Source organism: Rhodnius prolixus, unplaced genomic scaffold, assembly GCF_049639745.1.
Source record: "Rhodnius prolixus isolate KJV_2025 unplaced genomic scaffold, Rpr scaffold_8, whole genome shotgun sequence".
Classification (NCBI taxonomy): Eukaryota; Metazoa; Arthropoda; class Insecta; order Hemiptera; family Reduviidae; genus Rhodnius; species Rhodnius prolixus.
In genome coordinates, this window is record NW_027411593.1 from 412137 (window position 1) to 426519 (window position 14383).

General features: G+C 31.6%; 2 protein-coding genes across 4 annotated transcripts; both read left to right on the forward strand.

Moving 5' to 3' along the window:
- The first annotated feature begins 112 nt into the window (after positions 1-112).
- bug (thioredoxin domain-containing protein bug) lies at positions 113-4084 on the forward strand. 2 transcript variants are annotated; one of them, XM_074121238.1, is made up of 5 exons: positions 113-262; positions 369-542; positions 833-1035; positions 1206-1336; positions 3620-4084. In XM_074121238.1, exons 1-5 carry the CDS (start codon positions 113-115, stop codon positions 3841-3843), a joined length of 882 nt encoding a protein of 293 aa, XP_073977339.1. In that variant the 3' UTR covers positions 3844-4084. The 2 variants fall into 2 exon arrangements, with proteins under 2 accessions (XP_073977339.1, XP_073977340.1); XM_074121239.1 differs by having other exon boundaries at positions 3002-3650.
- A 145-nt stretch (positions 4085-4229) lies between these two features.
- On the forward strand, positions 4230-13280 carry LOC141450639 (SET domain-containing protein SmydA-8-like). Of its 2 annotated transcripts, XM_074121236.1 has the most exons (10): positions 4230-5149; positions 6093-6388; positions 6813-6935; positions 7009-7148; positions 8212-8341; positions 8417-8591; positions 9275-9421; positions 10320-10488; positions 10564-10875; positions 12332-13280. In XM_074121236.1, the coding sequence occupies exons 1-9, from the start codon at positions 4991-4993 to the stop codon at positions 10866-10868; spliced, it is 1644 nt and encodes a 547-aa protein (XP_073977337.1). In that variant the 5' UTR covers positions 4230-4990; the 3' UTR covers positions 10869-10875; positions 12332-13280. The 2 variants fall into 2 exon arrangements, with proteins under 2 accessions (XP_073977337.1, XP_073977336.1); XM_074121235.1 differs by having other exon boundaries at positions 10564-13280.
- The last annotated feature ends 1103 nt before the right edge of the window (positions 13281-14383 follow it).

Here is a 14383-nt window from a genome sequence, read left to right on the forward strand (position 1 = left end):
CAGATAACCATTGAATTTTGATGAAGGTAATAAGTTAAAAGGTTATAAATGTAATGTGGAACCATCAATATCAGTTGCATTTTTTTTGTTTTTTTAACAGTAACATTTTAGCATGACATTTTTAAAATGTCTTATAACCTATTACTTCTATGCAAGTTTGTTTACATTTTGCAATTGTATAAAGAGTGATGAAAAAAATAATGAAGACATTGAAAGTCCCTCAGATATTGCATCGGTCAGCAAATTTATTAAAGAGTTTCATGTAAGTATTACTTTATGCTGCGTTTTTATTAGCTTTAAGTTTTTGTATTTTTTTTTTTTGCAGAGTAACAAATAATGCAATGTATAATTAATAAATTAATTTTAAGAGAAAATTAGAAGAAGACCTGTATCCAATAGTTGACTATGATTCTTCAAATGATGATACCTCTCCTCCATACATAAATGACAACGTTACTAACGCAGCCAATAGAAGTGACAAAAATGTGTCATCACTAGTTAATTGCAACACGGAACGAAAACTTGGTGGTTTAACCGTCGAGGTAAGTCGAAAAAGTGTAGGTGGTTGTGTTACTTGTTTACCAAGTCTGATTACCATGCTTAATTTTAATGGAGAGATTTTAAAGTATGTTTTGTACTGTGCGCTTGAAGCGTTCTAGTGAGAAATTTTTTGAAAACATCTCGAAAAGTTACTCTTAACAAATTGTCTCGGCTAGTGTTGCAAACATATCATCTCTCTAGATTCATGATCCTGGTTGGTGACTTAAATCCTTTGCCTCTACTAGAGCCCGTCCTTACTGTTTCATAAATAATTATTATTGTATTTTTGCAGTTGGTTAATTCTACTCGACTTGTTCAGCTTTTAATGCCTGATCCTAACATCACCCATCGCCTCATGGAGGCAGAGTGTGTTGTGCTCTTATTCTACTCTAGGACCTGTCCTTTCAGTTGTCTTGCTGCACCACACTTCAATGCCCTACCAAGAGCATTTCCATCCATCAAAATTGCAGCCGTCAATGCGATGATTCATCAGAGGTATAACCACACTATTACTAAAGATGTACGATTCAATTTAGTCACTCTTCTGTTCTTCGGTATATGTTAAATCTGTTATAAAGTTATGATTTTATGTGGCTTATTTTCTTTGTTACTTTAGACATGCAGAACATTTGGTTTGATTAATCATTTTATAAAACTCGTTTCAGTTTTAACACGCAGTATGGTGTAGCGGGAGTTCCTACAGTCATGTTGTTCCACAATGGGAAAGCGGTGGCAAAGTTCAATGACAGTGAATACACTTTGAAAATGTTCGCCCGCTTTATTGTGCGATTCACTGGTAATAATATTTTTTATTTATATATGGATACAAATTAACGTTTTGAACTAAATAGATAAAGAATGTATTTTATTTACAAAAAATAAAAAATATACAATAACTTCCAATATGAAACTAAAAAAAATATTCTACAATAAAAGACCTAAGCTACGGCTAGCTCAGAGACCATCCGCGGAGGTTGTTGTTTTACAGACGGACTATAAAATAAAAAAACAAAACATAGATCTTATTATATAAATGAAAAAGTAATTATATATTATAAAATGAAACAAAAGAAAGAAAGCAGTTCACTTACAGTGTAGGACTGTTGAGAATGTATTAAATCCAAATTATTACTTATTAATTTTATTATTTCTAAATATCCATGCAGTCTTACAATATTTTAACATTACATCCTAACACTCTCCATCCAAATATAAGATTAACTCTTTTTTAGAAATAGTTGCTTTATTAAAATATCTCAATCTACTTTGTTTATAGGCCGGGCAGTGTGCGGCGAAATGCGTTACATTTTCTATTTCGCCAGTAACACATGTAATGAACATAACTGTGAATCTACACTATTAAGATCTTTTAAATTTGAAATTAAGTTAACTCCCTCTTAATATCATTATACAACTTATATGGTCTATTGTAAAATTGTCATTAATATAAAATTTATCAGAATCTAAATTGTCATTTAAATCTTTATAAACAACTGGGGACTCACACACTCTCTCTCTCTCTCTCTCTCTGTGTGTGTGTGTGTGTGTGTTCATTAACAGCACTAACATTCATTTTTCCAGTTAAGAATTTTCAAAATTTTCATTAACTATTGTACCATTCTCATAGTTAAAAATTATGTAGATGTTTATACCTACAAGCTTTTCTTTTTATGCTTCATTACCAGCAGTTTGGGGAATCTCATATTTGGCATGTTTGGTACTTATTAAATAATCATGATGCAGCTTTAAAGTAAATAAGAACATTGGAGGAATTTTTTTTTTTCTTAAGAAAATGTATTAATCGGTGTATTCGTGATAATTTTGGTAATGTTTTAACTGAATGGCTCTGCTTACCGTATGAAACATTTCTAATTTTGCTGTAAAAGGGATTTTATTATTTGATATAAAAAATTTCGCAACAGAATTCAATCCAGTTTTGCCTTTAGTAACCTTTTTTTTTTTTAACCTACGCCTTCATGGTCAATGGCTACTTCGGCCATACGACGTCTGGCAGCCCAATATAAAATACTTTCGGCGACAATTGCCAGTCGTTCAGCGAAAACAGGGGGCACCACGAGTAGGCGACTGACATCACCCCTCCCCCCACTTTAGTAACCTCTTATGTACATATATGACTAATAAACTTAGGTGCGGAGTCAAATTGATGCCAAGATATTTGTAGGAATTAACTATCTTTATTTTTCCTTTCCATTTTTTTTAATTTTTCTTTTCTAGAAAACGTTTTAAACAATGGTTTGAGAAATTACCACATAAAGATTTGAAAGTTCTTTATCTAAGTGTCACCCGTTCATCTCAATTTAATCAAAAATTGGATTGCTTTAAAACTATAATTTTAAAGTTTTTTAAGTGGAATTACATTCCGTTTGCAATCATTTTAAAGGTGTAAGTTCCGATGGCGGTATTCTAATTTTGCATTATTATTATCTATTTTATTTTATAGATTTAGGCGACGCATCAATATCTGAGGTATTGGCGCTCGGAGCTTTTTTCAGTGTATTAAAGCCTCCGGACAGTGTTCTATCTGTACATACAACACCTTCCATCATCAGATTGTGAGGTGTAAGAAGCTCCTAGGAAAAGCGAATCTTAAGAGCCAGCAGCTGGATTTGACCGCGGGATCTCCGCGTGAGAACCTAGTACATGCCAACCACTGAGATAATTTCTTCCCTTATTCTTCTTATTATTATTGTTACAATAATTCTTGTTATTATATTCAAAATGCTTTATTATAATAACAAAATCATAGCTTACATATTGTTTTATATTTGCGTTAATATTCTCATTCAATTTTAAGTCATGGAGAATCATTGTTGTGGAGAGTACAGAGGCACTGCAGCCTGAAACCTCTTTTTATATATATTTGTATAAATTCTTAAGTAAATAAACTGTTCAAATTTCAATTTCAACGTCATGGTTGCTTCAGTAACAACTATCCCTTAATTATAATTTCTAGTTTCAAGAAAATTTTAAAACAAGTTTTTTGATGTCCAAAACAGTTATTATTTTTTTAAATTGCGGTTTCTGCGTTGCAATTAAATTACTCATTAATTTACTTCAGGTTTAAAACCGGCGGAGAAAATGTTCGTCACGTCAAGAGATTTCGGAGGTCCTGTTCCGAGTAGGCTTACTAAAGAAAGAGATTACATGTTAGGATTGGCATGGCTCGTTATCATTCTGGCAGTTGGAGTGGGAATTTCCAAATCGACCGGCTGGAGAGCCATCGTGGAGACTGTGCAGGCCACCTGGAGGGAAGCGCAGGCTCATCACGATCACAACGATTAATTGCTTTTATTTTCATTCTATTTTAATTATTATTGTTACATTTGAAAGTATTGGAAATTATATGCCACTTATTTAAATTAAATATTGAGACATTTATTTGTTTATGTAAAAGTGTACAAAGTTATTTATGTAGAAATTTAATGTTTATATTACATAGAATGTTTAATTTCATATATTATATACGTGCACTGACTTGCTGTTGCCAAATGGTTGTGAAATAAAATATGTATTCGTAGTATTATTCTATTATTTTTTATTTGTAACTTTGTAAATGTACATCATGAATGAAAATGATTCCAGCGCATCAAATTTTCATTAATAATCAGTTTTGTGGCTCTATGAGACAAAAAAAATGTTATTTTTATTATTATTATTTTTTTGCACCATGGGTGTGCATTGGTCAGTGTGTAAACAAAACATCTTAATAGGTCTGCTTGCTTATCTCTCCGCCTCCTGGTTAGGATGAAAGGCTCTTCTATCTGTAGTCTTTGGAATATTTATACTCTAAATTTAAGCTTCGCTCCTTCCAAACTCAAATAATATATGCAAATACTCTGGCTGCTAAGAAAACTCTTTGAATAAACAAATTTCATTTTCAAATTCAATTTATTTTTATTATTATTATTATTATTTTGGCGCATCAACAGCTGTGGTTATTAGCGCCCGGAGCTTTTTCCAGTGCACTGCCGGCCTCCGGACAGTGTTCTCTCGTTACAGACAACACTGTCCATCACCGAAGAAGAAGCTCCTAGGAAGAGAAAATCTAAGGGTCAGCTGCTGGATTCAAACCCGGGACCTCCGCGTGGGAGTCCAGTATGCTAACCTCATAGCTAATCCCTTCCCTTTTTATTATTATTATTATTATTATTATTATTATTATTATTATTATTATTATTATTATTGATTAAACAGTGAACAATGTTCCAGTTTAACATACGAAGAGTTTAAATCTACTGTACCGTAGTGGTTTAAGAAGGGATCCGACAACGAGATTGAAGAACATCAATATGGCATCTGTTTAAGAGCCAAAATTAGAATGCGATTTGCTCTCCCATTGAACTAGTGCTAGATAAAAATAGTAATCCACTATCCAAGTTCTATAAACTTGTATGTGTTTTGTAGTGAATATTTTACTTTCAAATTAAACATGAACGTTAACCAAGAACAAGAGACGAAAAAAATTTGTTCATTTTGTAAAAAAGAGGCCACCCAAATATGTAGTGCATGTAAAACTGTCGCATATTGCTCTAGAGAACATCAAAAACAACATTGGAAAGATCATAAACCACAATGCAGACCATTTGAGGTATGTTATAGTGAAATTATTAATATTATCTATAAGTTTTATCGAATGTATTTGTTTTTTTCCAGTAAATTGTCTTTTAAGGAATTTATAAATTTGTGAAATTAAATACGTATCAAATGATATGCAGAAATCTGTAAAATCATAAACTTAGTAGCAGCAATGATAATATTAAAAAAATGCTCCAAGTATAATATTGTAGATAGTTTTCTTTAAAGCAAACTTACAAAACAGAAACTGTAATAATTTACGAAATTTACGAGTCGTAATTACATTAAATTTAAGTAGCCTCTGGATGCAGTTTTTCCTTCCTAAATGTATTTATTACTCTATACTTTAATTACCCTTTTTGTATGAAGCAAAGAATATGACTCTATTAAGTTTTTACAGGAGTTAATGTTTTGAAGTATGTTAAGAATGTCGGTCGCTTCAAAATACGTTTGCTAATCATTCTCAGAATTCTTTTTTGAACTCTTATTTGGATAACTATGGACAGAACCATATTCCAAAGTGAATTTCACGATGGAGCAGCTTTTTTATTGCTGAACAGTTAGTAAAATTTTTCATAGTACGCCAAATAAAGCCTGGAAGTTTTTGACCTTGGGCTTTAGCAGTGATAGGTATGTCAAATGACATATCGCCTGTTAAAACCGCCCTAAGATTACAAACCGAAGTTTAGTTTTCAATAGAACATCGTTCATAAGGATAATGGAAGAATTTTGGGCTAAAGATTCATTTGCTCTAATTTATTTTATATGTTCTTCAACGCATTATTTATTGGTCAAATTCCTTCGCTTCATAATATTTTAAGCACTTAAAAAACATTAAAGTTAAGAACTTCACTGTTCTGATAAATTTGTTTTACTCTCCTTAGCGAAAACTTCGTTTTGTTGTCACTAACTTCTAATCAGCAAATACATGTATATATAAATAACGAAAATTTCAGGTAAAACACAACCAACAACTTGGACGTTATTTACTTTGCACCAGAAATATTGTCGCTGACGATACCATTATTAATGAAAGTCCCTTAGTCTATGGTCCTAAAATTGCAGTCGCAGAACCTCAATGTCTTGGGTGTTATCAACCAGTAGACCTCAATTCAGCAAATCTTACATGTCCCCGATGTCATTGGCCAGTTTGTAGTAACATTTGCTTGGGCATCGTTACACAACAGCATCATGCACAAGAATGTATAGTACTTTCTGTTGATACTGAATTGGCTGACAACAAACAGTTTTGGTACTTAAACAAAATTATCTAATTTAGTTGCGTTATTTTTATTAGTCTTAATTTATATTAATAAAATGAGGAGTGGAAGATTGAAGGCAATGTTCACGGTTATCTCTTCAAAAAATAACACCTCAGTTTATTAAACTTACAACAGATAAGCGAGTAAAGATAAATCAATAAGGTAGGCTTTTTAGGTAAATCATTTTCTTTCTTTACGGACGAAATTAATATATGCTTAAAATTATAAAGTTTCATTAAGTGACATAGTTTTAAAAACAACTAACGTTTGTGGCATAATATTCTATTGTATAGTAAAATACTGACATTGCAAACTGTAACGAAATGTTGCTGGTATTCCTGTTGCAATTTTAAAAAGCTTTTACTATGCATATTAATAAAATTTTATTTTGTTGTTCAAAACATGATTTTAAAGTTATGAAGCTATCACACCACTAAGATGTCTTCTTCTGCAAAAAAAGAATCCTCGAAAATGGCACCAATTGTTGGCAATGGAGTCACATTTTGATAAAAGGCAAAAAGGAACACAAGCTTATGAGTAAGTCTCTAAAAAGTGTATATTTTATAATTGTTTAGTAATTATTAAATTAAAAGCAGCTAAATTATCACAGGGAAAGTGAGCGCATTGCCACATTCTTGCAAGACCGTTTTCTATCTAGACTAGAAAATGACGCTCTACCTGATATGTCCAAAAAAATAATTCATGTTATTTGTGGGATAATTGAAGTTAACGCTTTGGAAGTAACGACAGGTTAGTTAGTCAACTACCTAATTTTAATTGATTTTTACTTCAAGAGTAATTTTAGAGTGAAATTGAATATCTCGAGTACTGAATACTTAATTATCAGATGAAATTTATTAATCAAGTAATTTACAGTTAATTATAAAATGTTAGGTTTTAACTAAAGTATAATTTTACTAGTTTGTTGATAATTTCTCCTGCGCTGGAACATTTCTCTTTTCTGAATCTAAGCTCTGATGAATACTTTTTGGTCAAAAAGATGAATTAACATTTTAGAATATTCTTTGCAAAAGCCACCAATCGAAAATTAATTTATTTTATAAAGTAAACTTGCTGAAGCATAAATGAAAACACAAAAATATGGATTCATTTGTGAAATGATATTTTTTGCTTTTGATTATCTAGTTTATTATCTTCAATTATTTTTTGGTTATTGAAGAACAGTTATAAATTTAAAAATATTTTTCTACCAATAAACAAAAAAAAAAAAAATAAATAAAATAAAAAACACACTAACACATATAAGGAAATAAATTGGAATAATCAAGAAAAAAAAAAAAAATTTAAATTGGAAAAATTATGTAAATGATATCATAAAATATGCAATAAAAACCTCAGACAAAACTGATGTCCTCTGATATCCTCAAGTTTTAAGGGTCTTTTTTTTGTTTATTTATGCAATTAACCATGAATTCTGGCACTGAAGAAAAAGGGAGTGTGTGTTAGATGGATGGGACGAGGACCCTTGAGAAGACTAGGGCTGGAGTGTTTGGGCGAAAGATCACGCACTTAGAATCTTAAACCTCATGGCTAACCCATCTTAAAATATTCATTGTCCATTTGTCTAAAAGAATGTGGTTGTTGACATAAAATCATCCGTACTTGATTTTAGACTTAATATCAGAAGTTGCACGAAACGAAAGTATACAAAAATAATTTAAAAAATACGCACACCATCAATTTTTGCCATTATAAAACAGAAATAATTTAATAAAAAAAAAAACGTCAAAAAGATTTCTTTTTTTATGGCAAACCTAGGAAAAAATGAATTTTAAAAACTCTAATATTTTAGGTAAAGGAGAAATTATAGCTCTCTATCCAACCGCTTGTATCATGGAACACAGTTGCATTTCCAATACCAAATACACATTTAATATGGAAGATTTCAAAATCAATGTATTTGCTTCGTGTGACATCGAAAAGTATGTTTTCTAAAGTTATTTTTATTGTAATTCAAACATCCTTCAACATCCAATATACTATTTGATTAATTTTAGAAATGATCACATTTCAACTATGTATACTCATCTATTTTGGGGAACTGAAGCACGTCAAGAACATTTACAAAATTCTAAATATTTTACATGCAAATGTGTCAGGTGTTTAGATGCGACAGAACTCGAAACCCATTTAAGTACAATAAGATGTATTGGATTGAATACGGACGATGTGGTAAGTTTAAAGGAGTATTTTATTAATTTTTACCAACTCTAAATCCTCGAAAGAAATAAATTGCGATCTTGTACATTTTCATTTTTAGTGATGATCGAAAATATCTATTTGTAGATTCCCTAGGCCCGAAAAAATGAATTTCAAAATATTATCTGAGTGCACTTATATGTGAATATTTTAGATAGAAAAGAAATACGACAAAAACTGGGTCCTGTGATTTACATTAAATATATTTTACTCATTGCTCTGAAGTATGCTCACAACTTTTATTTATAACATTTTTCCAGGGAAACTTCATGATCTTTACCCCCTTCCAATGGGGAAATAGTTGAGTACGCGTCTCTCTAAAGTATAATTTTGCTATCTTTACACACTATTGAGAACGATTAACTGTAAAAATTTTGGCTTGTTCTAAGACAAGAAAAAACTGTATAGATTTTCACTTTTTATTGAGATTTTTCAGAAAATTACTCTTAGAATTGTTTTTTTAAACTTCGACATAAGTACTCTCAGATCAGCACATTGACTTTAATCAATTTGCTGGATTTTTTTTTTTTTTTTTTTTAATATGAAAACAAACTCGATTTGGCATGATCGTAATTACTGTACAACCTGCAATGTTGTCAGGTTTGCGAAAAGTGATAGTGCTTGAAGAATTAATTTTGTTTTTTTTTTTCTTTCAGACCATACAATGTGAAGGTTTATTGCTGCCTGAAACAATCAATAAAAATTCAGACTGGAAATGTAATTTATGTCCGGTAACATTGAATTCAGAACATATTTTAGATTTAATGTCACGATTAGCTGCTCAGGTAGATTCAACAATGGAGGTAAATATAGAAAGATTCAATTTTCACTTTTAGTGGTGCAGCTTTTTATTAAGCTGGATATCAGGTTAAAGAAGACTACAGCAAAGTAAATATCTTTCAGCCGGAAGGCTGTCACCGGCTAGTGGTGAGAGGGGTGCCTTTCGGTTCCTCTCTGTAGGACTGTAATCTTTTAGGGCGCCAAATAGTCTAAGCTATCCGAGAAGGTTACCCTAATTAACCCCAAATAAAAGTATACCATTAAGGGTGCCTCCAGAGGGATAGGGATTTTATTCCAAACTTAGGAAGCAGCATTCTTGATCAGAAACTATCTCAAAAAATTAGTCTAGGTCTTCTGCGTGAAAGCAAATTCACGGACATGAAGGAACAAAGTCGAGCCTAGAGGCATCCCAAGCTAGAGCCACTGCAATAGAATAAACTTTTCATTACATCTTCAAACAAATTTAATTAAAATGTTCAGACTTATTATTATAAAGAAATATATATATATATATATATTTTTTAAGAATATCGAGGTGCGGTCATAAATAATAAATACAAATTTTTATGCTTTATACCAACGTTTCGGTAATTTTACTACCTTCTTCAGGGTCTGTACAAAAGGATTATTACACTAATATAAATAAATAAATCAAATAAATAAGTATTTGAAAAGACTTACATTGTAAAAAAAGTTTGCGAAGTTTAATGTTGAGCTATATCATCATAACTGTTGTGGATTCATGGAAAAGCATTTGTAACAGACCCTGAAGAAGGCAGTAAAATTACCGAAACGTTGGTATAAAGCAAAAAAAATTGTATTTATTTATGACCGCACCTCGATATTCCTCAAAAAAATCATCCATCAACAACGGTCGAAAAAACCAAAACCATCATAAAGAAATATGTTGTAAACTTTCAGAACCCTAACGTCAACAAATTAGAAAGGCTTCTTTTTAATTTAGAAAAATTGGTACATAAAAACCATTATCATTGCTTTATGGCTAATCATTCACTGATTCAACTTTATGGACGCGAAGCGGGATATACAAATAAAGAACTGTCGGACACTCTTCTTGAGAGGAAAATAGGTAAGGTTCATGAAAAGAGGTAAACAAAGTAGTTATCAAAATGTGATGTAAGTGATTATTTGTACTTTGCTCCAGAGAAATGCAAAAATTTGATGGACATAATAAATAGATTGGACAAAGGTCACGCTAGAGCGGTGCTCTACACTGCGGTTGTTCTTATAGAACTCTTTTCTGCTTTGTTTGAAAAACATGAAAGAATATCAGCCCTCGCTCAAAAACAAAAGTACTTACTCGAAGGGAAGGATTACTTGGAAAATTGTGTCCATATTTTAAGACATGAACCCTGTTTTTCTGCAGGCCACAGTATCATCAATATAGCAAAAGGAAATCTAGTAAAAGTTAAGAGGGAACTAGAAAAATACAAAGTTATTGAATTGTAAATTTAAGGTATGGACACCAATAGCCATGGAAGTTCACATTGCTATGGTCAATTTTAATTACTAAAATATAGTTTTATTGCAATTGATTTCGGTTTATGTTGTATACCTTCAGGATAACTGCAGGGTAATATTGTCAGGGAAACTGCAGCTGTAGTAATACCTTTGTTTTCATCTGTTAATTTCTAAAAGTTATATGCAGTTCAGTTCTAAAAAGTTCCTATTTTCAAACAGCAGAGATTAGCACACATACCTTTATTTCATAATTATTAGAAATGAACGAGTTCTTTCTTGCCAAGGAAGTTTATTTATTTTATCTTAGCTCAGCACATAGATGTAACAGAAGTGTAACCGTTTTCCTAATTTCACTTTCTCAGAACGCCACTCCCTCAAAACGCCCTTAAAAGCTTTGGAATCGTTCTTCGTCAGGCCAAAGATTGTCAAAAAAATTGCAGCAGGGAACTATTGTCCCAGCCAAACCACAACAGCTTAAGATTAAGCTGCACCTCTTCAACATAAAGGCGTAGAAGACAACGCTAAACCTTTTGTGTAATTGACCATCTGATCTCTTGTGCAAAGATAAGGAGGCTTTTATTTGTTAGATTCCCGAGTTTGAAGAACTTTCCCCAATCTGAAGTAGGTTTTTACTTTTTGGATTGATAAATTTTTTGCGATTTTCTCAATAAAGCTCCTAGGATTTTCCACTAACTTCGTTTATTCGTACTTTACATACATGCAATGTGTTGGGGGCGGGTATATTGTTACTTTTCATGCTAAAATTTTACAAACTTGAAATTACAGAATTGAATAAATTCGTGACTTAGAGCTTGAGAATAAGTAAAAAGTGTGAGTATACACACAAAAAATTTTAAAACTAAAAATAATTATAAAAACTAATTTCTTGTGCTCTTATAATATACGACCTTGGTTGTACATTAATTTCTGTTATCATAGGAGGTACCACAAGTCCGGTTTCAGGATCCTCTTCTTATATAGATGTAGTGAGTGGCATTATTTGATTAAGATATCAGATGAAAATTAGACTATGCGCGAAAATTAAGTTGGGCAATAAGATGAAGAGAAATTAATTTCCACAATTACTAATTTACATACATAACTGCTTCGGGTTTTAAAAACAAAAGATACACTCTATAAATAGACCCAGGTGGGACAAAACGTAGAGAAATCATTGTTTCTCCAAGTGTCTTTTTATTTGAAGAAGCAGAAAAAAATTCTTTTATAAATGAAATCTGTCCGCAATTGAATAAATTTTTAAGAATATGAATGGAACTTAAATGCAGTAAAATTATTCGTGATAAAATATCAGGTGATAATTTAGTTTGGAAGAGCGTAGTTTGGTCGTTTTCGATTTGTTAGAATAACAGTCTTTTAAAATAATCTACGGTCTACATACAAATATGAAAAAGCAGAGGGTTCACAGATTGTGAGTGTATGACTTGTTCTAGATGACGAAGTCTAACAATCAGGTTGCTGCAGACTGCACCTTCTCTGCTGGTTTAGTGGGGAGGAAAACATTATAATCAATATCAAACCATCATGGTCGCCCGTAAGAATATTGAAACACTTCGGAAAAAGAGCAGTACAGCAGCAAAAGATAGGAGCTCGGCTGATCGGAAATAGATGCCACTTGCAGCAACAGGTCTGAAAGATCTCACAACTGAATCGTAAACTGTAGTGGTGCGGTAGCACAGCTTTTCAGAATAACCAGCCATATCAATTTGTAACTTCTGCTTTATTTTGTTAAAGCCAGGTATCCACTTTTGCAATTAGGGGTATTTTCATTCTTTGATATGAAAAGGAGCAATAGCTTTCCTGTATTTGACTTCTATTACATTATTGCATGATACAATCAACCCTTATACAACTGTCATACCAGACAGTTTTAATTACAGGTCAGCGTCAAAGATTTTTTGACCAGAATATTTTCTACCCACCGCTTTCATAAAAAATTGTAGAACTGCCTATCTCAGAAATTTGTAGTAGTTATACTAGTCTGTATAGTGGACTTTAAAATATTAAATTGATGTAAATATTTGATGAAATAAAGATAAGAGGGGTGACTGATAGAATTAGTGACAATTTCCGATAAAAAATAAATATATATACATGTATGTAAACATTAAAAAAAAAATATAAATTGCATTTATGCTCCAATTCTCTAGTGCAGTCTCTCGCCTCTCTGACATTCCTAACAATACGCGCCAGTGGCCCCGCGACTTCCTCCTAAGGCCTAAAAATCATATCCTGTAGAAAGTGCTACCGCTGGGAAGTTTCTTTCCTCCTGCCTTTCACGCATCCAATTATCCTTCATTCTGCCTATTTACTTATTGTATATTATATTAGACAGATTGTAAATAACGAAATAAATTAAAAATATGCATTTAAAAAAATTAACTCAATATAATCTTTTTGTAAATTTGTAATTCCTGTTATGTGCATAAGGAGAAAAGATAATGGAGCACATTAAAACTTCACACAACGAAGAGAACAGACATAGAGTCACAGACAAACGCAGAATGGAGACTGCAAAGGGAATGAAATTGATAAAATATTGAAAATTTCCCGAAAATGGGAAAAAAACACAACAACCTATCCCCACTAAAAATGTTTAGATTGTTTTAATACTAACTCACATGACTTTCTCTTACCTCATTTAACTTTCTTGAATCTTGTATTTGCACTTCAAAGAAAATTGTCTTTTTTAATTTTGGTTGGCAAATTATAATTGGTTTACATATTTAATCCTTAATATTTAGGAGATAAGTCTTCGCGTTACACTTTAGTGACTTAAATAAATGATTAATAAAAATTGTTTTAAGCAACTAAACAACTAGTAATAATTTTTCACTTTTTCTGCCTCAGATGTTTTTTCTGCTAAAGCTGTTCTTTAGGGCAGATAGATGTATAAGGATTGATAACCAAAAACTGCAGGAAAAGAGTGATGTTGAAGAACACCCAACTTTGACAATTGTTGATCTTTTTCTAAAAAAGATTCAATTCCCAAATTTTCATTAAAATAAATTCCATATCCTCGTTTGTAAGTGTATATTTTGTAACAATGCAGATCAAATAGTTGCAAGAAAAATGTCAAAATTGGCAAAATTGCATTTACAGACATTGTCCTTTTGTTGTTGTTATTGTATTATTTGTAAATAATGTAGCACATAGACGTGTGAACCATTTTCTTGAATATGGTATTCAAATCGAAATTTTATGAACGTGTGCCTTTGGGATTTTTCCAACGTTTATAACTGGTTTAAATTACGAGCTGAAGCATGAATGAAATCTAGGTTACTTGCAGATTTGTGAAACTTTCTTCGGTTAAACAACCTCACTTTTTTAAATTTAAGTTTCCGTTATTCAGATTAAGTATTTCATTTGTTTTCTGCCTGCCGCTTGAGAACAAGTAAAAGCCGTTTTTGAGAAAATTTTAAAAACTTATAAATCTATTCGATTTTTGACTAACTTGACCCATCTTTCCAAAAATCATTCTACTT